We start from the raw sequence: 25,713 nt of genomic DNA, 5'->3' as shown, positions 1-25,713 counted from the left end.
CTACCTCGGCTGTATGCCAAGGCCAGGCCAAGGGCAGCAGAGGAGAGGAGAGGATGGCAGGGCTCAGACAGTGGGTCTTAGGGATGCTGACCTCGATACGAGTGAGGAGAGGTCTAGGTCGCCCTGTCTGGGTGTAGCCGTCCCTGAAGGGCATGTGGCTGAGAACTCGCTGGGGGCAGGCTGGGGCTGGTGGGCAGCTCTGGGCCTAAGGGATGGTGTGGGGCTGGGATGTAGCTTGCCCAGCAGATGGAGGGACGGATTGAGCCCTAACCCCGTCCTCCCGCGTTCATGACCTGAGCGTTCTCAGGGAGCCATCTTTTTGTCCTTACACCAATGGCCCAGCGAGTGAGGACAGGTAGACAGGACAGGCAGGAGCCCCAGACTGGAGTCCCCAGTGACCCTACCCCCTCACGGCCCTGCAGAGCCCTGCCCCTCCACCCTGCTTCAGCAGCACATGGCCGAGCTACTGCGGGAGGGTCCCGACGTGGCACCCAGCTTCCTCAACAGCGTCCTCAACCAGCTCAACTGGGCCTTCTCCGAGTTCATCGGCATGATCCAGGAGGTGGGTCACGGCGGGTCGGGTGGGCTGGGGCCTTGCTGTGGACCTGGCACGATCTGCCACGCGGCCAGGCCCCTGACCCCTGCCTGTCCCCCTGCCGGTGGCTCAGATCCAACAGGCTGCCGAGCGCCTAGAGCGGAACTTTGTCGACAGCCGGCAGCTCAAGGTGTGCGCCACCTGCTTTGACCTGTCGGTCAGCCTGCTGCGCGTGCTGGAGATGACTGTCACGCTGGTGCCAGAGATACTCCTTGACTGGACCCGGCCTGCCTCCGAGATGCTGCTGCGGCGTCTCGCGCAGGTGGGTCCATCTGGGCTGGGAGAGGGGAGACCCCTGGGAATGCCCCAGCGGCGAGCCCCCCCAGACACCCACCCATGGGCTCCTGCCCTCACAGCTGCTGAACCAGGTGCTGAACCGGGTGACGGCTGAGAGGAACCTGTTTGACCGTGTGGTCACCCTGCGGCTGCCTGGTGAGGACCTAGCACTCCACACCCATCGGATCCCAGGTCTCGGTTCCTCCGCTGGGAGCGGCAATGCCTGATTGTCCGTTCTGCATCAGGCCAGCCAGGCCTGGCTCCCCCAGCCTTAGCTCGCCCTTCTCTGGGGAGGACGATGGGGGTGGGGGGCTGGCGCTAGCCAGGCGGGCCTAGATCCCCTGCAGTAGGAGCCCGTGACAGCTCTTCCCCTCCCTCCTTTCCCCCCAGGCCTGGAGAGCGTGGACCACTACCCCATTCTGGTGGCCGTGACAGGCATCCTGGTGCGGCTCCTGGTGCATGGCCCGGCCTCGGGGTGAGTGTGAGGCACAGGTGCTGGCGTGGCTGATGGCAGTGGGCCGCCCAGGGCCTGCTGCCACTGTCTCTTCATCTCTACAGTGAACGTCAGAATCAGGTTTTTGAGGCGGGGGGAAGGCAGTGAGGTACGAGCTGCCTAATTAGGTGGCAGCAGCAGTGGCTCTGAGTAGGCGAATCGGGGACCCCACTGGCTTGGGGTTATGCCTCAGGCAGGGCTGGGGTGCTATCCTGCAAGGTACAGGATGGCACTGCTGGGATCAGGGGTTGAGGACACGCGCTGCTACTTGTGTTCGCGAAGGCTCCAGTAATGAGCACGTACCACCTTTATTAAGGAACTCTAGGACAGCTGGATCCAGGGTGCTTGTAGGAGCCCCCAGCTCAGCACCCACACGGGAGGGGCTCTCAGACCCCTCTTCCCTGCCTCCTTGCGGTGGGGAGTAAGATGCGTATAAGACCAGGGCACTGCCTCAGCCATTAGGCCGAGACCCGTGCCAGCCCTTAAGAGGCTTCTACCCTCGAGGGACAGCGAGTTCCGGCTCAGCCCTCCCATCTTGGCCATGCTCAGCAGGCTTTTTACTGCTGAAAAGCTGGGGGACAGGCCATGGTGCCCCTTACTGCTGTCTTGTGAGCCCATGGAAGAGGCCCTGCCCTCAGAGTGGCCTGTGGATGCTGCTGGCCAGAGATGTCGGGGCTGCTCGGGCTGGGACTCAGGCCAGGCCTCCTGGGGCAGGGGCGTCTCTTGAAGAGCCTTGCCTCCTTTCTGCCTGCCCACCAGACTGCATGGAGTTGTGAAGCTTGAAGGAGGTTAGATGCTGGCGCTTGTTTCCTCCCTCCACCCTGGGTGGGGTCCTAGGTCTTCCTTTGGAGCTCTTCTCTTCCTCTGTGGGCCCACTCTCCTCCTGTCCCGCTGGGAAGGGGAAGGTGGTTATGCTTCAGTTCTTTACCACTACTGCCTGATAGCTGCCTTGGCTCCTAAGGGTGTGCCTCGGACTCTAATGCAAGGGCTCTTCCAGATGGCCCCAGTTTCAGGCCTCATGGGACATATGGGCACCAGCTGGTCCTGCGAGGGCCTACGGCCTTCGGGCCCTGTGTTTGTTAGAGTGGAGCAGGAGAGGGTGGGGAGCCCAGCCCTTCCATCAGCGAGTGGCGCTGCTGTAGTTGAGGTCGACGCCACACAGAAGACTGGAGGACCAAGCCCAGCGCTCCCACCAGCATCTGGCAGTTGTCCGGACAGCAGCAGGGAGTGGGGCAAGCAGCGGGCAGTCGGTGGCCTGGCTCTGAGCCCAGGGCGGCCTAGGTCATCACCAGACCCTCAGAGCCCGTGGAGCTAGCGGACTCAGAGTCAGCCTGGAGCCTCAGGCCCACGGGATTGTAGAGATCAAAGTCCTCGGCTACCGCCAGCTGCACACGCCCGTTGAGGCCCCTCCTGCCCGGCTCCAGAAAGACCACATGCTTGTGGACACTGGCTTTGCGGCTGGGCACATCCGGCGGGGTGGTGCTGAGCGCCGAGGACTGTGCGCTCAGCTCCCGCAGGGGGCTGCGTGCCCGGGGCCAGCGGCGGCAGCGGCAGGTGCGGCGGTAGCAGCTGCGGCAGCCGGGGCAGGGCGGCGCGAACAGGTACAGAAGCACGAGCGTCAGGCCCACGGCGCAGCCCAGCAGGGTGGTGAAGCCCGTGTTGAAAGGCTCGGGCTCGGGGCGCGGGGAGTGCACGCTCACGTTGTACTCGTGCGTCTGGTTGTGATGGAGGCGGGGCCCGGCGGCCAGGCACACGAAGAGCCCCTCGTGCCACGGCTGCACGTTGCTGATGGCCAGGCTGCCGTCAGCCAGCACCGCGATGCTGCCGTCTCGGGACCCCGGTGCCACGAGCAGCTCCTGCCTCGGTGACACCCAGGCGACCCTCACGGCGGGGGCGCTGGTGTTGCAGCGCAGCCTCAGGGGCCGACCCATCTGCACGTGCAGCTGCTCTTCCGGCCGCTCCAGGCCCCGGGCCAGGGCGGCCGAGCAATTCTCGAAGACCCGGCTGTGCTCAAAGAAGCGCACGCGGGACGTGGGCACCTTGAAGGCCAGGCACATGTATTCGCGGGCGAAGTCGCTCACGGCGCTGAGGCCCCGCTCGTGCCAGCGCTGCAGCAGGTGGTAGAGGCGGCAGTCGCAGGGCAGTGGGTTGTTGTGCAGGTAGAGGCCGTTCTTGAGGAAGGCCGGCAGGGCGGCCAGGTCGGCCACGGGGATGCGGCCCAGGCGGTTGGAGGAGAGGTCCAGAGTCCGGAGGTGGGCGGCGCGCAGGCCGTGCAGGTGGTCGAAAGAGAAGGCGGCGAGCTCGTTGCAGCCCAGGTAGAGACGGCTGAGGGCGCCCAGGCCGTGGAAGGCGCGCTCGTCCAGGTGCGCCAGGCGGTTGTTGAACAGCAGCAGCCTCTCGAGCGCCCCCAGCCCCTCGAGGTCGTGGCGTCCCAGCGCCCGCAGCGCGTTGGACGATAAGTCGAGCAGCCGCAGGCCGCTGGCGTTGGTGAAGACTCCGCGGCCCAGCACGTCCAGCTCGTTGTGGCCGAGGCGCAGGGCGCGCAGCCGGGAGAGGGGCGTCAGCCAGCCGGGGCGCAGGCGCTGGAGTGCGTTGTGGCTCAGGTCGAGGTCTGTGGCGGCGGCGGGCAGCGCAGCCGGCACGTCCCGCAGCCCCAGGCCCGCGCAGCTCAGGAGGTCGGCGGCGCACACACATTTGTAGGGGCAGTTATGGGGCCCGGAGGGCAAGAAGCCTTCCGCGCCCAGGGTGCCCACCCCGACGTGCGGCAGGCACAACAGTGCGCCCAGCAGTACCAGCCGGGCCATGGTGGTGTCTGCCGGGAGAGGGGGTGGGATGGGGGCCCTCTGTGCGGGACGCCGCGCCGGGACTCACCCCGTTCTGCCGGCTGTGGGCTCCACCCCGCACGCCAACCGCCCCTTCTCCCCGGCTCCAGGTCGGTCGGGATTTGGGGCCGTGCTGCGCTCAGCACTCCCTCTTCTGGCTTCCCCAGCTCTCCGAGTGCCTCCCTGGTCAGCTTCTAAATACTCTCCCGGAGGAGGGCGGGGCCTCAGTCTCCCATTGGCTCCTGCTGGAGGGGGCGGGGCAGCCCCCCCACCTCCTCGCGACCGAAGTCCCCATGTGGCCGCCAGAGGGGGCGCGAGTCCGCCCCCAGTGCCCCAATGTGTGCTTGGCCAGTGGCTTTCCTGGTGCCCATCTCCCCCAGAACAGGAGGGGAAACTTGGGAGGCACTCCTTTAACCTCCTAGTGATGTTCTTTATTCGTTTTCTTTGGAGAGTTAGTGTTTATTAGGGGGTAGGCCGACTTTATCCGTTGGTCACCCCCTTCAAATGGCACCCGGGCTGTATGAGTTCTTACTGGGATCTAGGATGAGGGACACGGAGGGGGGCAGGTGGAAAACAAGGTGGGCTGAACTGTCCCACGAGCCCTGCCCCTCCAGCAGGTACTGCTTTCTGACTACCCTTGCCCCTCTCCCACCTAGGACAGAGAGAGCCACGTCAGTACTCCTTGCTGATCCCTGCTTCCAGCTCCGCTCTGTATGTTATCTCCTGGGGCAGCCAGAGCCCCCTGCCCCTGGCACTGCCCTGCCTGCCCCTGACCGGAAGCGCTTCTCCCTGCAGAGCTGTGAGTGGAACCGGGGTGGGTCAGGGATCTGGGGCTAGACTAGATCAAGAAGAGCAAATTCCCAAGTTGTACTTCAGAGGCACTGGGTTCCAGGGCCACATTGGGTCTGACCCCTGCTACCACCCCCCAGACACAGATTACATCAGCACTGAGGAGCTGGCCCAGGTGGAACAGATGCTGGCCCACCTGACCTCTGCGTCTGCCCAGGCAGCAGCTGCCTCCCTGGTGAGTGGGGCCACAGCAGCCAGCTGTACGCCGCCCGCATACACGTTGGCACAACTGCACACTACGTAGGCACAGTCTCCGTCTACTTGTCTGGGCGTCCAACCCCAACCCACCCTGCACTCTGCTCCCTGCAGCCCACCAGCGAGGAGGACCTCTGCCCTATCTGCTATGCTCACCCCATTTCTGCTGTGTTCCAGCCCTGTGGCCATAAGTCCTGCAAGTAAGTGGGCCCCACGGGTGCAGGAGGCTGGGGAAGCGGCGGGGATACACAGGCTCTCCTCCACCGCCCCTCCCGTTGTAGAGCCTGCATCAACCAGCACCTGATGAACAACAAGGACTGCTTCTTCTGCAAAGCCACCATCGTGTCCGTAGAGGACTGGGAGAAGGCGGCCAGTGCAAGTACCACCACTTCCTCGGCTGCCTAGCCCACCCGGCGGCAGCCTCCACCCCTGAACTCAGACCCAGGCTGGGCCCTATTTATGAGCTCCTCTTGTCCTGTTCCCCACGACCCCCCCCCCAATGTCCAACCTCCTTGCCTGAGTGTAATCTCACTGGCGGGAGCCCAGCCGTGTCCTAATTGTGCCTGAGCTTGACTTTCAGTCAGGGCCACAGTGAGCATTAAATTATTATTCCATACAGCCCTGGCCCGGCCCTTCTTGAGGGAGTGGGCTTTGTGGGGTATGCCCAGCAAGGATCCTGCCAGCTTATGTCCACAGGAGGGGGCAGGTGTCCCAGCCGCTTCCGCCTCGTCCAGTTCTCCCAGATAAACGGCAAGTCCAAGGCCTCCTGACGTGTCACGCCAGGGCTCCCCCTGCCAGTGAGGAAATGGGGCCTCAGCCAGCCCCATGGCATCCCCTCACATTATGATGCGAGGCTCCGGCACCGACTCGCCGATAGACTTGTGGGGCAGCACGCTGGCCCCGTTGAGGTAGAGCTCGTCGTTTACGATGACGTCTTCACCCAGCACGGTCACGTTCTCCATGCGCACCTCGGGGGAGGGGGCAGGCCTGGTCAGCGAGGCAGGCACACTCCCTGCCCCCTCCCCATCCGGCCAGCCCCTAGGCTTACCCACTGGCCCACGCGGCAGCGCCAGCCCACAATGCAGGACTCGAGCCAGGAGTGGGACCGGATGTGGGCGTCTCGCAGCACTGTGCACCGCCGGATGCACACGCCGTCCTCCACCACCACACCGGGACCAAGGCTCACGTTGGGGCCGATGCTGCAGTTCTGGCCGATGCGGGCACTTGGGTCCTAAGGAGAGTGGGGAAAATACGAGTGAGCCGTCCATCTCCCCAGCCTGAGAAGGGGCATCTGTGACGGGTGGGGCAGGGGCCTCACCACCAGCACGTTGCCCACGATGCCGGGGCCTGAGCACAGCTGCTCAGGCTGCTTCTGTCGCAGGGACTGTAGGAAGAGGCACATGCCTGTGAGGAAATCCTTGGGCTGCCCTATGTCCATCCAGAAGCCTGTTGGGAGAAAATGCATCAGGGGGCTCAGCCCAGCCACACCACACCCCTACCCTGTGGCCTCCCTGCCTCACCCTGCAGCTCCATGGCATATAGCTGCCCCTCCTTGGCCATGACAGGGAAGATCTCCTTCTCAATGGATGTAGGCTGCAGCTGTGGGAGTGGGCAGCTTGTGAGCAGGGCTGTGGGGAGGGGGCCTGCCCTCCCCCAGCCCCCCAGCAGCCGGCTTCTACACACCTGGATGCGCCGCAGCACCGCAGGGTTCAGGATGTACATTCCTGCGTTGATCTTGTTGGACACGAACACCTGCGGCTTCTCCACGAACCGGTGAATGCGGCCTGTGTCAGCCTCACATACCACCACACCATACTTAGAGGGTTCCTCCACTTTGGTCACCTGAGTGGAGGGGGACCTCAGGCCCAGTCCAGGTGTGCCTGAGCCTTGACAATGCATACTGTCCTAAATCTCAGGGGCTGTGCCCCAATGCTTAAAGACACGTACTGCACAGCTTTGCACCCACAACACAAGGGGACAGTTAAAGGCTGGGTAGTGGAGGAGGCTGGGCATGGAGGGACAGGAGTGTCAGAGAAGAAAGATCTAGTCCCTTACCAGGATGGAGCCCTCCTGGCCGTGGTGCCGGTGGAACTGCACCATGGCTTGGAAGGGGAAGTCGCAGATCACATCACTGTTGAGGACGAAGAAAGGGTCCGAAGTCTCAGAGAGCAGGTCACGGGCAAGCGCCAGGGGCCCAGCTAGGAGAGAAGTACAGGTCACCATCTTCCTGGGGGCTGTGGGGGCATCTGAGCCCCTGGATCCAGGTTCAGTAGACCCCATCCAGTCTGGGTCTTACCCCTTCCCGGGCCCTAAACCCTCCCCAGGAATCTTTACTGACCTGTCCCCAGAGGCTCTTCTTCATGGGACATGGAGATGCGGATTCCCAGCTGGAAGGGAGAAGTCGCCTGTCAGGTTCCTCCCACCAGGGTGGGTGGTTGCGCGGGGAGCAAAGAAAAAGGTCAAAAGTCCGAGCCTCACCCTCTGCTCCTGCGCCTTCATTTCCTTCTCCAGCACCTGAGACATGTAGCTCACGGCCAGAATCACGTGGTCCACACCAGCCTGTTGGACAAAACAGCGCAGGCCGACAGAGGGGCTCAGCCGGAAGGCACGGGCGTCCGCGACCCCCCCCCCCCCAGTGCTGTCCGTCCCTCGTCCTGCCGGGTCCCACCGCGACACCGACCCCGGGTCTTACCGCGGCCAGCGCCTCGACTTGGTGCAGCAAGATGGGCTTATTGCAGAAATCCACCAGTGGCTTCGGGATGCTTAGCGTCAGCGGCCGCAGACGCGTCCCATAGCCGCCCACCAAGATCAGTGCCTTCATCGCGCCTGCGGGCGGCCGGAGAGTGAGTCCCAGGCTCCGCGGCCCGGCCCGCCCGGCCGAGGCCTGCCGCGCACTCCCGCCGCCGTGCCCGGCCCCGCGCCCTTCGCCTGCCAGACTGACCCACTCTGGCTCTGCCTTGGCCGCCCAGTCCGCCCTGACGCCCGGCCCGGGGCTCCACACGGCAGGACCCGACACCAAACGGAGGGGGGCTAGCCCCAAACTCAGGCCGGACCTAGGCGGGCGGTGACGTGAGCCCGAGCCGGCCAATAAGCTGCCGTTTACGTGGCACGGACGCCGACGTCGGAGCGCTGACGCGCGGCGCTTCGGAAGACGTAGCCAATGAGAGCCCGAGCGCACCAGGCTGCCATGGGGACCGGGCCCCGGGCCGGCGGGTCAGCTAACCATTGGCGGATCCAAAGGCGGAACTGGCGCCAAGGGCGAGGCTTCCTTCCCTACGGGTGCCGGGGTCCGCCGCCGCACGGCCGCTTCCGGCCCCGCCCCGGGGCAGCGGCTTGCGGGACACGGCGGAGGAACGCGAGGGAGGGGGGCGGCGGTCGGGCCGGGCCTGTGTCCTGGAAGCCGCGGGACAGCAAAGAAGCGGACACACCTCAGTTTCTAGCGGCTTTATTTTGACATACACGACCTCAGACACAAGCGGGGCGGGCAGCGCTAGGTGTACAGAAAGGGGCGACCGGCCCAAGGCCCGAGCACCCCTCCCCCGCACGCAAGGTCCCGAGGAGACGCAGCTGGCCCAGCCGCGGCCGGAGCCGAGAGTGGAAGGGGGCGCAGGCCTCGGGCGGTGTGGGCAGGTTTAGGCGGCTTCCAGGAAAGTAGAGCAGAGAGCGATTCCTAGAGGCGAGGCCTCACAGTTCCCCGAGAAGCAAAGGAACCAGGTCCTTCCCAGGGTGCTCCAATTTTTTTTCCTCATTAAAACTTTTTTTTTTTTAAATCGGCAAAAACAAAACCAAATTGAACAGCTTTAATGTTTCAAGCAATCTGCATCTAGGGGGTGTGCACGTGGCCAGATGTGCGCGAGTGAGCAGCGGCTACAGAATTAGCCCAGGCCTTTGGCCCCCGGGGAAACCCCCACACCCACTGCACAGGCCCCAATGTGAGGGAGGGGTTGGGTCCCTGGCAAGTTGCTACACTGGTCCCCTTCCTCGTTAAGCACCGCCGGTCCCATCCCCCCTAGCCCAGGGGGCTGGTGTCGACTTGGCCCAGGGAAGCACTAGAGAGAGGGGTCACTTGAGCGCCCCAACCCGTGATCCCGCGTTGCACTTTGGTCCCAAGTTGGGGTTTGGGAAGGCAGGGCCTGGCAGGGACAGGGCTCTCTGGCAAGGAGCAGGGAAAAAGTAGAGGCAGAGAATGTGTGCGCACACACATGCCCACCACCATCCACCAGATAACAGAGCTGGGTCTCCAAGTGTCAAAAGTGCTGAAAAGAGGGGTCCTGCCCTGATGGAGCAGCAGCAAATCCCAGGCCCTTCTGCTCTTTTTAGTGCCAGGAAAACACTGAAGATAGTGGGTACAGTCTCTCACTATGAAGAGCAGAACGGGGCAGCATCTGCTCCCAAAATATAGGAACTCAGGAGGCACAGCACATCCCCAGGCTGGAGAGGTTCAACTAAAGGGGGCCCCAAGGGGCCCCTGACTCTTTGCCTTAGCCTCTGCCCTGCCAGGAAATGACGGTCTACACTAACGAAGAGCTACTACCCCTATGGCTGAAGCCACAGAATGGGACAGGAAAGATGGTCCTCACTGACCAGAAACAGGCAAGCTGTCCCTCCCAGCCCCAAGGAATGGGAACCTGCCCACCACTGGCACCAGGATCAGAGGGCCAAGAGAGATGGGGTCCATCAAGGAGCCCGATTAAAATGTGTGAAGCTGCATCTCTAAGGACTAGGAAAGTAGTCCACAAGTCCCAAGGCCTCTCAGACAGGCTGGCAGGCTTACCTTTAATGCCCAAATAAGGACACGCCAAAAGTGACAGTAACAGTGGCCCTAGGCTCAGAGATGAGGGCACTAACCTTGGCAATGACTAGGTGAGTGCAATGTCACCTCCTGGCCACATGTCCGAGGTGGCAGGTCTCTGTGCCATTAAGGGCTGGTGGCAAAAATGATTAAAACCACCAGAAAGGTCACCCCTTGGGCCTCCACTGTACCACTGTCAGCGCTGAGCAGGGCTTACACGCCAGGCCCACAGAGAAGGTGCTGGGCCATCCGGGAAACATCTCCTACAATTCATTTGCTACCAGTTCTTTGTAAAAAGGTAGCACCTGCTGACAACAGGGCCAGGGGCAAAAGCTCACCTCAGAAATGGGAAAGAATATTTTGCTGAGGAAAGCATGACAGAAATCAATTATTTACTAATGAACAAGGCTACAGCCCAGGAAAAAGATCCCAAGAGACAAGGGCTGGCAGATGGACAAATGGACAGACTGATGGATCCCAGGACTGATGAGACAAAACTCATTAGCAGAATCTGGGCACCTGCACCCAAGGCCCAAACAATGTCCCTCTGAGCAGACAAGCCTAAAGCTCTCCCTCACAAGCCTGGAGCTCCTCACAATGGGCTGCTGCCTTGAGCTTAGCCTGGGGAAAGGTGACACCCTGAGCGGACCACAGCCCTTGAGCCCTGGGAAGGACAGCCCATCCAAAGGCAGCACAGCTGCCCAAGCTAGAGGAAGAAGACTCCCACCCACAACACAAGAACCGCAAATACTGTCTAGGCCAGAGTCACCAGAGGCCCTGAGGCCTGCTGGGACACTGACTCTCCTCAGCAACAGAACAGGGACCCCTTCAGTGCGGCAAGAAGGAGTGGCCTCCTCAGGCAAGGGATCTCGGTAAGAAAGGCTGGCTGGGCTGTGCAGGCAGAAAGAGCAGCAAGTTCAGGTGCCAAAGAGTGACCAGGACCCCAGTCATGAATCTAGCCTCATGCCAAGTTCAGAACCAAGAAGGACGGGTCCAGCGATGTACGACCGGCCCTGTGGTACCCAGGGGGCATGTGTTAAAGAGCTGGCTGATGCCCACGCCACCAGACGAGAAAGTCCCCCAACAGATGGGCACCCAATCCTCTACTGGTGAGGAACAAGGGATGAGTGAGCACAGAGGGGCCTTGCACCAGCCCAGGGCTTCACCTTAAAACCAGCAGGGCCCTGCAGCCACAGACACCAAAGACCTAGGCAAGAGAAAACAATGTCCAAGGGCACCCTGTCCCTGCCGCCGAGCCCATCCACCAGGGGCACCTCTTCCTTCCTAAGTCAGCCTGGACACAGCAGTCAGAGCCGTAGAGCTAAAGGAGCCTGGCTGAGAGGATGTGTGTTGTGCCCTCCTTCACTTTATATATATGGATTCCAGGCTACAGCTAAAAACATTTCTTTTAGTTTACACCAAAGAGAAATATAACCCTTTAAAAGCAAGTCTGTGTGTCCTCACGGCGAGTTCAGTCAGAGCAATGGTCCCTGCCTGCGGGTGGAGAGGAAGGGGTTCTGGGGGCCCAGGGCCGGGCCTACTGGTTCTCGTCCCGCATCTGTTCCATGATGCTGATGAGGTTCTCTAGGCCGAACACATAGCCTCGGTCCGGCCCGTCATGCACGGTGGGGTCATCCCGGAAGCCCTTGAACGTGCTGTGTGCAAAGTCGATCATGCGGACATCCACCTTGGGTGGAGAGGAGGGGCCGGCCTCGGGGCTGGTGCTACTGGGGCTGGTGCTAGGGCCACAGGGCGGCGCCCCCTCAGGGAGCCCCGTATCCAGGTGCTTGAGACGCATCTCGGCCCGGCGGTCCAGGAAGGACTCTGCCCGGCACTCCCTGCCGTCGTAGATGACAAGCAGGGAGCTGGAGTAGAAGCGGTAGGAGGCCTGCCGCTCCAGCACAGCTTTCAGGCCCCGCAGTTTGCTCAGGATGGGCTCAAAAAGGTCACGCCTCAGGTCCAGACCGTTGTGCAGGTACTGATAGAGGGCGTTGCGGAAGCCTTCAATGGAGAGCCCACGGCCATAGTACTTGTTCCTGCAGAGGTAATGCCCTGTGTCCAGCTGGTACACCTGAAAGCCCAGGAGACAGAGCGGGTGAGCACCGGGGAGGTCGGATGACCTTCAAGTGCCCTGGGCAGGCACCGTCTGGGAAGTACTCCCGGCCAGCTTGACTCATCCCGATGTCAAGGCAACAGGCTCTCACAGAGGCTCTGGATCTGCAGCCCGGACTAAGGTCACCGGTAAGGCCAGGAGGGCTCAGGGAACATACCTATGAGGACGCGCTCGGCACCCTGTGGGGGACTCACCCTCTCAGAGGAGATTCTGGACCACTGTGGGCCCGGAGGACACCTGGCAGGGGGAGCCGGCAGGTACATGGGCCACCCAAAACACGCGGGCAGCAGCAGCGAGGCTCTCACCAGGGGCAACTCACCTGCATGCCACAGACCCTGACACCCAGTGTAGCTGACGTACTCTGCTCGCACTTCCTCATCTGCCGGGCCGCCTTCTCCGCGGACGCGTCATCCCCGTGCTGCCGGGTGCCCATCTTCAGGTCCAGCACGCAGGGGTACTTGAAGTGGTGCACCACGTTCTCGAGCAAGAGGAACTCTGGGCCGTGGTCAAGGAGAGTAACAGCCACACTCACCATCAGCCCCAGCCAGGAAACCACAACCACGTTTTGCTATAAAAGGGGGGCGTTCTCTTCTAATGTGATCTGTATTCACCTTACAAACTCTCGAAAGTAGATGTCACACCACCGGCTTACTCATTCTTTTCAAACTTTTTTTTATTGTAGCAAAATACACGTAACATAAGATTGGCCATTTTCACTACGTTGAACTGTGCAGCTCCGTGGCACTGAGTACGTTCAAGTAACTGTGCCACCGCCATCACCACCCACCTCCAGAACTCTTCCTCCTTCCCAAACAAAAACCAGACACGGCACCCGCCTCACACTAACTCCCATGCCTCTTCACGCCCCCACCCCCAGTAACGACCATTCTAGTTTCTGTCTCTATGACTATTCTAGACGCTTCCTATTTGTCCTTTGGTGTCTGGCCGTTTCTCTTAGCAAATGTTTTCAAGTTTTATCCAATTTGTATGTAGCATGTGACAAAATTTCATTCCTTTTTATGGCTGAAAAATTTTCCGCGATATGTGTGTGTGTGTGTATATAAATCTGCTAATGCCATCATTTTTATTTTATTCTATTTTATTCTGTCCTGTAGGCATACACAAACTGAAGAAGATCTGGCAGATTCGCATACATCCCTGGCACCATTCGTTAACCGAGGCCCTACTCAAGCCTAAAAGAAATAAGGAAGACATCTCTGCAGCACTACTACACACATGAGAAATCAGGTTTACCATTCCCGAATGGGAATCTTAGAAAAAGGTAGATTTAAACTTCTATCCTGCCTTTTTCTGACTAAACTTCAAACCAGTAGACTACATATTTAAACCTATCCCTTGGTACTTCTAGAAGCTTCTCCTTAAAATGCCTCTATAGTCCCGGCCAGCTGGCATTTATACCCATGTCCTCGTTTACATCTACTGGCTGCAACCATCCTGGATAAAGGTATAGGCTTGTCACGCCTGTCAAAAGTCATCGGGGCCCACAGTCTGGACCTCAATTTCGTACTGGGGGACGAGGAAGCAATCCCATGATCTTGGATGGTAAGATACTTGGCATCGCTTGACAATGCACGTACTGACACTGCCTACTTCTTTAAAGAATAGCTTACAGAAAACCATTAAATTTGGCCTTTAATTAATTTCATCACCTGCTATAACCTATAAACAAATGGCAATAAAACTTAAAAAGGGCGGCAGAAACACCTCACAGTGCCGGAGAGCATGGGCTCTTGAATCCTGCCTTGGCCACTCACGGGCCTGGGCACAGCACTTAACCCCCTCGCGCCTCCATCTCCTCATCTACACGCAGGCATCACGAACACTTCCTCCCTCAAGAGACTGTTCCGCAAACTGAGTAAACAGATAGGGCTCAGCACATGTCTCCTCACTTTCTCAGTAAGTATTAGTTACTCGCAGGCTATTGCTTCAGACACTAAACGATCATCAGGATTCCCATTTTACAATACTTTTTTTACTTTTACCATCTTAAGGACTACTTATTATACGTTGTTCAGGTATGGTGTTTCTCTTGGACAAAAAACCCCCACATATCACTTTGTAATGACTGTCTTCTGGGAGGGGAGAAATGTATGTGTGCACACGCACACACACGCAGACGCCTGATTCTAGACATGCACCGATAAATACAGTAATCACTAGGCACATCTGGCAATTTAAATAAATGTAAAATTCTGTAACTCAGTCACGGCAAGCACGTTTCAGTTACTCGGTGTGGTCAGTGGCTACCACACTAACTGCAGATACACATACCTCCACTGTCCCAGAAGGTTCTACCGGACAGCACCCTTCCGAACTGCCAAATTTAAGCTTCAGGCTTACCAGTCCCGAAAGGCAGAAAAAACCGAGTCAATAAAACAAAGAAGGACAAAGAGCCTATGAAAAAGGGAGAGGAGAGCAAGTGGGGCTCCTGGACAGAGACGGCCTCGGACACGGTGCTAGAAGGTGTCCTGACACAAGACCAGCCCGTGGTCCCAGCAGGGGCACCGCTGAAGGCGCAGTAACAAGGATACTGTAGAGCTTGCGGTCCTTGGACTCGGAGCGCATGCGGCTCAGCTGCTGCTTGTGACAGCGCAGACTCCAGGGGTTGTGGCTGATCTTCTCGGAACTCAGACCGCTGTTGCTGTCCAGCATCTGGAAAGGGACGTCTGAGTGGCTGTGGAGCTCCACCTTCGGGCTCTTTGCCTCCTGGGAGCTAAGAAGGAAGAACAGGACACATTGCTGAGGGGCTCAGTCAAGACAGCCTCTGGGCTCCCAGTGCACAGGGTGAAGGAGGCGCCTCTGTTGGGTCTCATCTACCACCCACGGCCCCTGCTGACGGTGGCACAGGGCCCCAGATGCATGAGTGCACAAAAGTGAGTCATAAGTAGTGTTTATACTTGTGTCTCTGAAAACTGTCTCAAAAATAACTCTTGGCATCAAATTATGTGCTGAAGATAGCGCTCCCGACCCGCTAGGAAGGCTATTATAAACATCGGCTGCAGCGAGCGCGCAGAGGACGTCCAGGGACTGGAGCCCTGTGCACTGCGGGGGGAACGCAAAACGCTGCGGCCGCGGTGACAAAGTCTGGTGGTTCCTCAAAACGTTACACGTAGAATCATCACATGATCCAGCAATTCCACTCCCAGGTATGCACCTGAAAGAACTGAAGACAGGAACTCACACAGAAACGTGACACTCTGTTCCCAGCAGCAGTACAAGAAACGAGGGGTGGAAACAACCCAAGTGCCCATCAGAGCATGAGTGGAGACACAAAACGTGCCGCACCCGTACCGTGCAGCCGCACTAAGCAACACAAAGGGAGGGCATTCTGACACAGGCCACAACCTGGATGAACCCTGAAAACATCCCGCTAAGTGAAATAAGCCAGACATAAAAGGAGAAATGCTGTGGGATTCCACTCGTGTGAGGTAAGTGCACATTCACAGAAACAGAAAATAGAACAGCGGCTGCCAGGGACGGGCGAGGTGAACGGAGAGCGACCCCACAGGTACGGAGCTGCTGCTGGAGATGAAAAGTTCTGGAAATGGACAGTAGTGAGGTCTGCACAACAGTGTGCATGTATTTAATACAACTAAACTAGACACCGAGAAAAGGCGAAAATGATAAACTGATAGATGTACTTTACAATTTAAAAAAATATAAAAACCGATGAATGTACAGTTTTACACTTAATAAACACAGGGTGGAGCATGGCTGCCACTGTTAAGAACATGGGTGACTATCCTGTTCGTGTCCACATCTACAACTGAATTTTTAGTAAGATCTCAAGAAAGCACGTGCTGCCACTGTATGTCTGCCTGCGTAGCCACGTGCCCGGGAAACGGCAGAGCAAACCTGCAGCGACATCAAATGCCATTATGCCATCGTCCTCTCCTGCGACTGTGCACACGCTACGTCACGCAGAGCTGAGCTAACCACCAGGCCTCGTGTGTCCTGGAAATGCGGACACCGCCCACAGGTGGCTACGCAGGCTGGGTGAAGTGGCTCAGAGACACAGGCAGACATTCCCACTCCCTCTAACTAGAAGCAGACGAGCCACCAATGCCTCTCAGCATGACGAGACTCTCACGTTCTTCTGGGGAGGACACGGCTAAGGCTATTCATGGATGCCTTTTTTGTGATCCCCTTTAAGAAACAACCAGGTTGGAATGCCTGGGTGGCTCAGTCGATTAAGCGTCTGCCTTCGGCTCAGGTCATGATCCCAGGGTCCTGGGATGGAGTCTGGGTATCGGGCTCCCTGCTCAGCGGGGAGCCTGCTTCTCCATCTGCCTCTACCTGCTGCTCCCCCTGCTTGGGCGCCCCCCTCTCTCTGTCAAATAAATAAATAAAATTTTTAAAAATAAATAAAAATAAAAAGGAATGCAGGACCACCTGGGTGGCTCAGTCGGTTAAGCAGCTGCCTTCAGCTCAGGTCATGGTCCTAGGGTCCTGGGATTGAGCCCTGCATCGGGCTCCCTGCTCGGCGGGAAGCCTGCTTCTCCCTCTGCCTCTGCCTGCTGCTCCCCCAGCTTGTGCTCACTTTCTCTCTCTCTCTGACAAATAAATCTTTAAAAAAAAGAAAAGAGAAGAAAAGAGAAAAGAAAAAAAAAAGAAGAGAAAAGAAAAGAAACGAGGTTTACTCATCCACCAAGTAAACCCAAATAAAGTTCTCTGTGCCTACATGGGGAACCCGTGCCTCTTGGCATCACCCTTGGTGCTGTAGCTGGCCCTGGTGAAAAGTAAGCTCCACTCCTGGGGGTAACGTACAGCCTCTGCGAACAGGCCCAACAGAGGTCTGGGGACTGCAGACAGAGCTGTCACTTCCAGAGCAGAGCCCTGAACTCAGATACAGGCAGACTTTGATGTTATTCTGTGTACACCGGCTTTTCAACAGATGATTCACGAAGCAACTTCTGTATCTTTGGAGAACAAAAGAAAGCCCACTCTAAAGAGCTATTGAGAGAAAGGCATTAATGCCAGCTATGGGCTTGAGGACTTGGGGAACATTCCTTGTCACTAAGCTTAGGTCCCACGATCATCAGTGAAGAGGAAGCCCCTTGGGGAATGACAAGGAAGCCCTGAAGAAGTGCTTCTGCAGACTGGAGTCTATTTTCCACAATAATACTTAACATCTGGAGACCTTCCTTACTAAGAAATGGATGTGAAGGCCTCTCCTTGCATCAGAGATGCAGATCTGGCTAGAGAGGGCCCCTGACTGAAGACACGGGAGAGGACACATCACACACTCAGCCAGAGTCCCATGGGGTTCTGTGCTCCTCCACACGACGTGTCCTCTTCCATCGATGGGAACGCTGAGAGCTGGAAGGCCCTGGGCTCACAGCTTCAGGAGCCAGGGTGAGCAGCTTGTGATCTGATGTCAAACTATGTGCTGCCACATCTTTTTTTTTTTTTTTTTTTAAGATTTTATTTATTTATTTGACAGAGGGAGAGACAGCCAGCGAGAGAGGGAACACAAGCAGGGGGAGTGGGAGAGGAAGAAGCAGGCTTGCAGCGGGGGAGCCTGATGCGGGGCTCGATCCCAGGACTCTGGGATCACGCTCTGAGCCAAAGGCAGATGCTTAATGACTGAGCCACCCAGGCGCCCCTATGTGCTGCCACATCTAAGAAAAGTCCCAAATCCAACTAAGTTGAGTCACAGATCTTATGCACTGAAACTTATTTTTGAGCGAAATAGTATACTTCCAAAAAAACAATTTTTTTTAAGTAATCTCTATACCCAACATGGGGCTCGAGCTCACAATCCCAAGATCAAGAGTCACATACTCCACCGACTAAGCCAGCTAGATGCCCTGAAATTCAGTACGTAATCTAATCATAAAATTTTGATTCCGCTTTCTTCTAGGAAGCTCACATTACTTTTAATTTTTTAAAAATAATTCAGTGGGTTTTAAAAAATATGTACTTACAAGGTTATAAAATATCACCACTATCTAATTTTTAGGACATTTCATTACCCCCAAAACAAACACCATCACCATTAGTAGTCACTTCCTATCCTCCTCTCGCCCTCAGTGTCTGGCACCCACTAACCTGCTTTCTGTCTCATGCATTTGCCTATTCTGAACATTTTCTATAAATGGAATCCCATAATATGTGGTTTTTTGTGACTGACTTCTTTCACTTAGCACAGGTTTCCAAGGTTCATCCCCACTGCGGCTCGTGTGAGTGCACCGTTCCTTTTTATCGCTGAACACTACCCAGCTTTTGTTCAGTCACCAGCTGATGGACACTCGGGTTACTTCCATCGTTTGACTGTCAGGAGTAATGTTACTATGAACGTTTCTTTGCAAGTTTTGCGTCTGAATGTATTTTTTCAATTCTCTTGGTATAGGCTGCTACTCCCAGGAGTGGAATTGATGGGTTTAACTTTCTAAGGAACTGACAGTAACTGTGTTCCAGGGTGGCTGCACTATTTTACATTCCCCTCAGCAATTCGGGAGGGTTCCAATTTCTCTAATTTCCATCAGCACTTTTACTGCCTGTCCTTTTGATGACGGCCGCCCTAGCACAGTTCACATTTTTTGCATAAAATATCAAGAAACATAATTCTTTGTATTTCCCTAATCTACAAGAAAAATCATTTCCAATGCAATAAACTAAATTTTAGGTGCAGGGAAAGGGTTAGGAGCTGATCTCAGAGTCTCAGAGAGGTCAAAGAACCTCTTTCAGAACCCTTAAAGAACACTAGCGTGGATGGCTTCTCACCGCTCTCAGGCAATCTTACAGCTCAGAGAGCAGACGGGACCTCACCGTGGACCAAGGCATTTCGACCGCACATGTGAGACATAACAAAGCTGGAGAACACAGAGGGCCCAGAGAGCCCCTGCCTTCGAAGGACTGAGACAGCTTCACTCTCTCTTGACCGGCTCCATCCATCCTTAGAAGGCGGCGTCACTGGGGTGATGTGACACGCACAGGTGGGTGGCCAAGGAACACCAGGCACCTTCCCCCAACCTTGAGCCCTACTTCTCCAGGGTGTGTCAGGACTCTAGAGATGCCGTGAGTGTTTGTGCTGCCAGGACCAGACGTGCCCCCTCAGCCCTGTGCACCACCCCCTTACCTCTCAGAGGTTTCAAGGGACAGGCTGGCTTTCTCCTCCTTGTGGTCACTGCCACTGCCTGACCGGTGCAGGCTTCGGCGGGAGTGTTTGCGCCGAGGCTGCTCCCGCTCTGGTGTGTCATCCTGCTCCACAGTCTCACTTTCCACGTAAGGGTAGGCCACCAAGTTGATGTAACCATCACTGTCTCCCTCAAAACAGACAGACACCACGCCTGTTGAAAAAAAAGGCAGCTAGTCAACAAATGCCCCAACAGGCTGGGTCTGCGCAGCACAGACCGCTGGGACTTGCTGTTCCACAGCGTGTCACCTGCCCTGAACCAACTGAAGATCAATGTAGGAACAATGACCAACAGACACCTTTCCAGAACACAGCTGACCACTCACCCCAACTCAAAGTCTGCTACTTAACCTTTGATATGTATGGATTTCCTGCTCCCTTCTCTAGCCCCGGCCCTTCCAATGACTGACTTCTGTACCATTCAGAACTGTGTGCACTGGAGACACCCACACCTGACAGGACTTAACCCTCTCCTTATTTAATGATACTGCCATTGCCTATGTCGTCTCGATCTGTTTCCTTCTGCCTGGCAGTGCCACCTGGAGAGACATTAAGACTTCTCCCTGCAAAACAGTCCCCAAAATAAGTTGTCTGCCCACACGGAGCATCAGGCTAGTCTAACCTCACCAGAGAGAACTTCTGCCTCACCAAACCACCGGCATTCCTAAGCCGAGACACCTTTCTATTCGTCGTGCTATACTCAGGCAAAACAGTTTATTGTGTCCATTTTTTATCAAACAAGTTGTTTGTAGTTTGTTCTGAATCGTTACCAAAGGAGTTAAAACACAATACCTATAAACCTAGCCCAAGGGGTTTTCTTTTGAAAGAAAGGAAAGAAAGGAAGAAAAAGAAAGAAAAAGGAAGAAAGGAATTGGAGGGGAGGAGAGGGGAGGGGAGGGAGGAAGGAAGGAAAAAAGAAAAGAGAAAAAGAAAAAAAAAAGAGAAAAGAAAAGAAAAAAAGGAGAAAAGAAGCAAAGCGAAGCCCACGGGCACCTGGGTGGCTCAGTCGGTTAAGCATCTGACTTCAGATCAGGTTATGGTATCGGGGTCCTGGGACTGAGCCCCACATTGGGCTCCCCACCCAGCAGGGAGTCTGCTTGTCCCTCTCGCACTCCTCCTCCATCCCACTGGTATTCTCTCTCATATAAATAAATAATTAATTAATTAAAATAAGAAAAAGACAGGGGCACCTGGGTGGCTCAGCTGTTAAGCGTCTGCCTTTGGCTTGGGTCATGATCCCAGCGTCCTGGGATCGAGCCCTGTACTGGGCTCCAGCCCTGTACTGGGCTCCCTGCTCGGCGGGAAGCCTGCTTCTCCCTCTCACACTCCCCTGGCTTGTGTTCCCTCTCTCCCTGTCAAATAAATAAATAAAATCTTAAAAAAAAAAAAAAAAAAAGTCCAGGCTGCCCATCATCTAACTTCCACATCCAACCTTCTGTCAGCTACTTTTCTCCTTTCACACTTTGTGAACAAAATTGGCTCTATAATCTGAACATAAGTGAGAAGCATTTATAAATAAGTCAATACGCCAGACCAAGAATATCCCTCTCTTTGGCCCATTTCCTTCTCCAGATAGGCACTGCCTCACTCCCTGGGCCCTTTTAGAAAAAATTCCTGAAACACGAAATTGATTCTTTTTTCTTACATTCCCACTACACTGCTCAATGTAAGCTGCACTTCAGGAGGCCTCACCCCTGCACCCGGGCTGCTTTACAGAGATGGCTGCCTCTCCTGCAGGTATTCACCTCTGTAACCTCCTCTTTGTCTTCACTCGCACTTTAACTGCTCTGGCCTGAATGCCCTCTGGTCTGCAATCTTCTCGGTCTCCTGGCCTGCCCCTCGTGCTCTGACCTAGAGGCCGAGGCCTGCCACACAGCTGTCATGCTGACCAGGGTGAGGGTCGCTCCTTCTGTGGTCTTCTACTTCTCCCCACTCTTGGTTTACTCCTTACTCGGGTGGAAGACATCTTCAAGTAACTTTCTAAGAAAGGGTGTTCAGGAGGTCAATTCTGAGTCCTTTGCAGAACTTCATTCTGCTCTAACACCTGACTGAGACAAAACTCTATGTAGGCTGTAAATACAGTTCTACTTCTTCCTCTCCAATTGGAATGCATTTTATTATTTCACCATCTGGCCTAACCACAGTGGCCAGAACCTCCAGTAAAATGTTGACTAGAAGTGGACAGCCTCACTCCTGATCTTAGGGGGCAAAGCAATGGTTTTGTCGTTATGATACTGACTGGAGGTTTTTCATAGATGCCCTCAGTCAGGCTGAGGAACTGTCCTATTCCTAGTTTGCTGCTCTCGTATTATCAAGCAAGAATGGATGTTGGAAGGGCTCCTGGGTGGCTCAGTCAGTTAAGCGTCTGCTTCAGCTTGGGTCATGATCATGGGGGTCCCAGGGTCCTGGGATCAAGCCTCACATCAGGCTCCCTGCTCAGTGGGCAGCCTGCTTCTCCCTCTCCTTTTGCCCCTCTCCCAGCTCGCTCTCTCTCAAACAAATAAAAAAAATCTTAAAAAAAAAAAAAGAATAAATGTTGGACACTGTCAAATGCTTTTTCTGAATCTGCTTATAGATGGTTTTTCTTTTTTTAAATTATTAAAATGGAAATCCCATTTAACCTCTGAATGTTAAACCTACCCTGCATTACTCAGATAAACCCTACTTGGTAATGATATATTGTCCTTTTAGAATATTGCTGGACTCAATCAACTAAAATTTTATTCAAAATTTTTACATCTAGATTCATGAGGTCCATTTATTTTCCCGTAGTGGCCTTGCAGAATGAGCTGGGACATACTCCTTAATTTTTTTGGCAGTTTCTGTAGAACTACTCTAAGTATTTCTTTCTTAAATATTTGGTAGAATTCATCAGTGAAGCTGTGTGGGCCTGGAGTTTTCTTCACTAGAATGCTTTAAACTCCAATCTCAACTTACTTGATAGCGCTATTCAGAGTCTCCATTTTTTCTTGAGAGTTTTCATAGTTTGTATCATTCAAACTGTCTCTTTCATCTATGTTGTAGAAGTTACTGGCATAAAGTTTTTCAAGATATTCTTTTACCTTTAAATATCAGTAGACTCTAGTGACAACACGTCTGTCATTTCTGATATAGACATTAATGTATCCTCCTCTTCCTGATCAGCCTACCTAGAGATATTCTCAAAAAATCAGCCTTTTGGGGCACCTGGGTGGCTCAGTCGTTAAGCATCTGCCTTCGGCTCAGGTCATGATCCCAGGGTCCTGGGATCGAGCCCCGCGTCAGGCTCCCTGCTCAGTGGGGAGTCTGCTTGTCCCTCTGCCTCTCCCTCCGCTGGTGTTCCCTCTCTCACTGTGTCTCTCTCTGTCCAATAAATAAATAAAATCTTAAAAAAAAAAAATCAGCCTTTGGTCTTTGGTTTTTATTGATTTTCTTATCTCTGCTCATTTTCTTACTGAATTGTCTTTTTCATACAGATCTGCATTAATTTAGAAATAGTTATATATTCTGGAAACTAATCCTTGGTCAGTTGTATCTTTCTTGTAAATATCTTTACCTATTTTCTTTGAAGGTGTATTTTGATAAACGTAAGCTTTAAATTTTATGTCAAATATACCATTATCTCCTTTACGATTAGCTCTTTTATTTCTGTCTTATAGGCTTGTCTAAAGCTATAATGGAAATCTTTCATTCTCCTGAGGCACATACTTTTGAGTATCCTGAGAGACCACTGGAAGACACAGGGCCTCGCACCTGCTATGGGGAGAAATGGCTGTGCTGTGCGTAGGCCTGGAAGAAGCTCTACCAAGAGTGGACGAGACTTGGTAATTAAAAGAGCCAAGCAATCAACCATTAGATTAAGGAAAAAATATTTTTGATTCTGACATTTTTTATATCATTTACTCACACCCAGGTAGAATGCAGATGGGAAAATGAAAATCAATGGTCTTTTGGTTCATCTGACATAAGCCCTAACTTTCTTGTCATTGGTAAGACTAATAGACACTAAAGATCACATTTGACGAAGGTTTTGTTATTTTTAAAAATATATTCTTAAAAATTATAGTAAAAATATATGTAACGTAAGTTTATTATTTTAACCATTTTTAAATGTACAATTAGTGGCATTAAGTACATTCACAGTGTTGTATACGATTATCATTATCTGTTTCCAGAACTTTCTCATCACCTCAAAGAAAAAGTCTATACCCATTAAATAATAATTTCCCCTTACTCTCTGACCTGAACCCCAGGTACCCTCTAACCTGTTTTGTCTCTACAAATGGGCCTATCGCAGACATTTCATATAAATGGAATCGTATCATTCTTGTCCTTTTGTGTCTGGCTTATTTCACTTAGCATAATGTTTCCAAGATTCACCCCGGCTATAGCCTGTATCAGAACTTCATTTCTTTTTATGGCTGACTACTATTCCATTGTGAATAGATATCACATTTTGTTTATCCATTCATCTGTGATGGATACTTGGGTTGGTCCCACTTTGGGCTGTTGTGAATAATGCTGCTGTGAATATTAGCTTATAAGCATCTGTTTGAGTCCCTCTTTTCAATTCTTTTTTTTTTTTTTTAAGATTTTATTTCTTTGAGAGACAGAGTTTTTTTGTTTTTGTTTTAAAGATCCTGTTTTCAATTCTTTTGGGTGCATAGCTAAGAGTGGAACTGCTGGATCATATGGTAATCCTGTTTAATTTTTTTAAAAGATTTTTTATTTATTTATTTGACAGGGGGCAGGGGAGGCACACGGAGAGAGAGAAGCAGGCTCCCCGTTGAGCAGAGAGCCCGACGTGGGGCTCGATCCCAGAACCCTGAGATCATGACCTGAGCCGAAGGCAGACACTTAACCAACTAAGCCACCCAGGCACCCCCTGTTTAACTTTTTGAGGAACCACCAAACTGTTTTCTGTAGTGACTGCACTGTTTGACATTCTTACTGGCAATGTTCCTATTTCTCCACATCCTTGCCAACGTTTTTTTTTTTTTTAATTGTTATAGCCATCCTTGTGGGTATGAATGGTATCTGATTGTGGTTTTGATTTGCAGTTCCCTAATGACTAATGATGATGCTTCATGTGCCTATTGGACATTTGCATATCTTCTCTGCAGAAATGTTTATTTAAGTCCTTTGACCATTTCTGAACTGGGTGTTTCTTAACTTTTAACTGACAAAGAGGGGAACTAGTTCTTAGAACACCCAAGCTTTTTTTTTAAATTTTCTTTTTAACCTCAGACCTTTTGCTTATGCTCAGAATGTTTCTTTCCACTGCCCTTTGCCCACAGCTACTCCCCACACTTCAGTCCTTCAAGTCTTCCCAGACATTCCTTCCCTGATCATCTTATCTCAAGTGTTCTGTTCTGGAAGCCTTATTATTTCTAATTATAGAACCATACTTAGTTTTTTCACAGCACTTATCAAAATCTATAAACTGTTTTGTCTATATGTTTATTTACTCTTTCTCCCATTAGCATGTAAGCTCCCTGAAGGTATGGTATTTTGTCTTTTACATTAATGAGCACGGAGCCTGGCATCTAGTAGATGCTTAATAAATACATGGTTAGGGGCGCCTCGGTGGCACAGCGGCTGGGCGTCTGCCTTCGGCTCAGGGCGTGATCCCGGCGTTCTGGGATCGAGCCCCACATCAGGCTCCCCCGCTATGGGCCTGCTTCTTCCTCTCCCACTCCCCCTGCTTGTGTTCCCTCTCTCGCTGGCTGTCTCTGTCTCTGTCAAATAAATAAATAAAATCTTTATAAATAAATAAATAAATACATACATACATACATACATACATACATGGTTAATGAATGAGGGAAAGTTCTGCGTAAGGATACAGAAGCCTAGAACTTCACGTTTAGTACCATATGCAGTAACACCAGATGACTGCAGCTGGTCATACTAAATAAAAATCCCTCTTCAAACTCGCTGCCAAAACACAGAATATCATTGGCATTTTTCTTTAGCTTGGCTGAGTTTTAAAAAACACCTGTGCTCCTGGCAATAAAGAGGTATGTGTGTTTGTGTGGGTTTGTATTTATACAGGTATTTTCTAGACCTGTCTGCTGAAAGGGCCTAAAAACAATGATACTCCAGTAGCAATCAGCCTATCTAGTGTCAAGATCTTGTTTTTCTAAATACCATTCCTACAATAAAAGGAAGCAAAGCTCCCTGGTGAAATGGTTGGTTCCTGAATCAGGGCAGGAAAAACAAAATATGAGCCTGCAGCATCCTGTGGTAACTGAAAGTAAAGAAGTAGTCAAAAATGATGCGGGGTATATGTCACAAGTGCACAAGAGCCAATGTAAAGGAGTCCTAGTGGCCACATCTGGAATATGAGAAGTAAAATATTCCTAAGCCCATACTGATACGTAAATGGGTGAGAAAGGACAATTCTTCCTCATGGAATTCCTTTTAATTAATAGATAGAG

The 25,713-nt window shown here is 53.6% G+C and overlaps 4 protein-coding genes across 8 annotated transcripts in view; 1 reads left to right on the top strand and 3 right to left on the bottom strand.

Annotated features, from left to right (window-relative positions):
- RNF123 (ring finger protein 123) overlaps positions 1 to 5,848 on the top strand; it is a 28,305-nt gene extending 22,457 nt beyond the window's left edge. For both annotated transcript variants that reach the window (XM_045807146.2, XM_087867040.1), the window contains exons 32-39: positions 423 to 562; positions 669 to 857; positions 952 to 1,027; positions 1,262 to 1,346; positions 4,843 to 4,985; positions 5,116 to 5,210; positions 5,345 to 5,430; positions 5,512 to 5,848. In XM_045807146.2, coding sequence (XP_045663102.2) covers positions 423 to 562; positions 669 to 857; positions 952 to 1,027; positions 1,262 to 1,346; positions 4,843 to 4,985; positions 5,116 to 5,210; positions 5,345 to 5,430; positions 5,512 to 5,635 — 938 coding nt within the window. In that variant the 3' untranslated portion in view covers positions 5,636 to 5,848. The remainder of the gene's footprint in view (positions 1 to 422; positions 563 to 668; positions 858 to 951; positions 1,028 to 1,261; positions 1,347 to 4,842; positions 4,986 to 5,115; positions 5,211 to 5,344; positions 5,431 to 5,511) is intronic.
- On the bottom strand, positions 1,654 to 4,441 carry AMIGO3 (adhesion molecule with Ig like domain 3). The gene has a single exon (XM_045807155.2). The coding sequence runs from the start codon at positions 4,166 to 4,168 to the stop codon at positions 2,642 to 2,644; it is 1,527 nt and encodes a 508-aa protein (XP_045663111.2). The 5' UTR covers positions 4,169 to 4,441; the 3' UTR covers positions 1,654 to 2,641.
- On the bottom strand, positions 5,818 to 8,340 carry GMPPB (GDP-mannose pyrophosphorylase B). Its single transcript, XM_045807157.2, has 10 exons — positions 8,172 to 8,340; positions 7,923 to 8,056; positions 7,709 to 7,789; positions 7,569 to 7,617; positions 7,286 to 7,428; positions 6,914 to 7,072; positions 6,751 to 6,829; positions 6,549 to 6,676; positions 6,279 to 6,461; positions 5,818 to 6,198 (listed from the first exon to the last, which is right to left on the bottom strand). Exons 2-10 carry the CDS (start codon positions 8,049 to 8,051, stop codon positions 6,067 to 6,069), a joined length of 1,083 nt encoding a protein of 360 aa, XP_045663113.1. The 5' UTR covers positions 8,052 to 8,056; positions 8,172 to 8,340; the 3' UTR covers positions 5,818 to 6,066.
- A 319-nt stretch (positions 8,341 to 8,659) lies between these two features.
- Positions 8,660 to 25,713, bottom strand: part of IP6K1 (inositol hexakisphosphate kinase 1) — a 62,280-nt gene continuing 45,226 nt past the window's right edge. For 3 of the 4 annotated variants that reach the window (XM_087867046.1, XM_087867045.1, XM_045807156.2), the window contains 4 exons: positions 19,238 to 19,448; positions 14,688 to 14,869; positions 12,455 to 12,630; positions 8,660 to 12,093 (listed from right to left, as the gene is read on the bottom strand). In XM_087867046.1, coding sequence (XP_087723172.1) covers positions 11,560 to 12,093; positions 12,455 to 12,630; positions 14,688 to 14,869; positions 19,238 to 19,448 — 1,103 coding nt within the window. In that variant the 3' untranslated portion in view covers positions 8,660 to 11,559. The remainder of the gene's footprint in view (positions 12,094 to 12,454; positions 12,631 to 14,687; positions 14,870 to 19,237; positions 19,449 to 25,713) is intronic. The other variant, XM_087867047.1, reaches the window with a different exon arrangement.

The sequence above is a fragment of the Ursus americanus genome, chromosome 14 (assembly GCF_024610735.1).
Source record: "Ursus americanus isolate L20-20 chromosome 14, mUrsAme1.1.p, whole genome shotgun sequence".
In the NCBI taxonomy this organism is placed as follows: domain Eukaryota; kingdom Metazoa; phylum Chordata; class Mammalia; order Carnivora; family Ursidae; genus Ursus; species Ursus americanus.
Note: the sequence above shows the minus strand (reverse complement) of the source record. Positions and strands in the feature narration are given on the sequence as shown.

What these genes read in the sequence shown, in the direction of transcription:
- AMIGO3 (XM_045807155.2), bottom strand. Translation starts at nt 4,168, where the DNA reads ATGGCCCGGCTGGTACTGCTGGGCGCACTGTTGTGCCTGCCGCACGTC.
- GMPPB (XM_045807157.2), bottom strand. Translation starts at nt 8,051, where the DNA reads ATGAAGGCACTGATCTTGGTGGGCGGCTATGGGACGCGTCTGCGGCCG. An exon ending in ATATGCCATGGAGCTGCAGG is followed by an intron (nt 6,677 to 6,750) that starts GTGAGGCAGGGA and finishes TTCTCCCAACAG; the next exon opens with GCTTCTGGATGGACATAGGG. An exon ending in GCTGCCGCGTGGGCCAGTGG is followed by an intron (nt 6,199 to 6,278) that starts GTAAGCCTAGGG and finishes CCCTCCCCCGAG; the next exon opens with GTGCGCATGGAGAACGTGAC.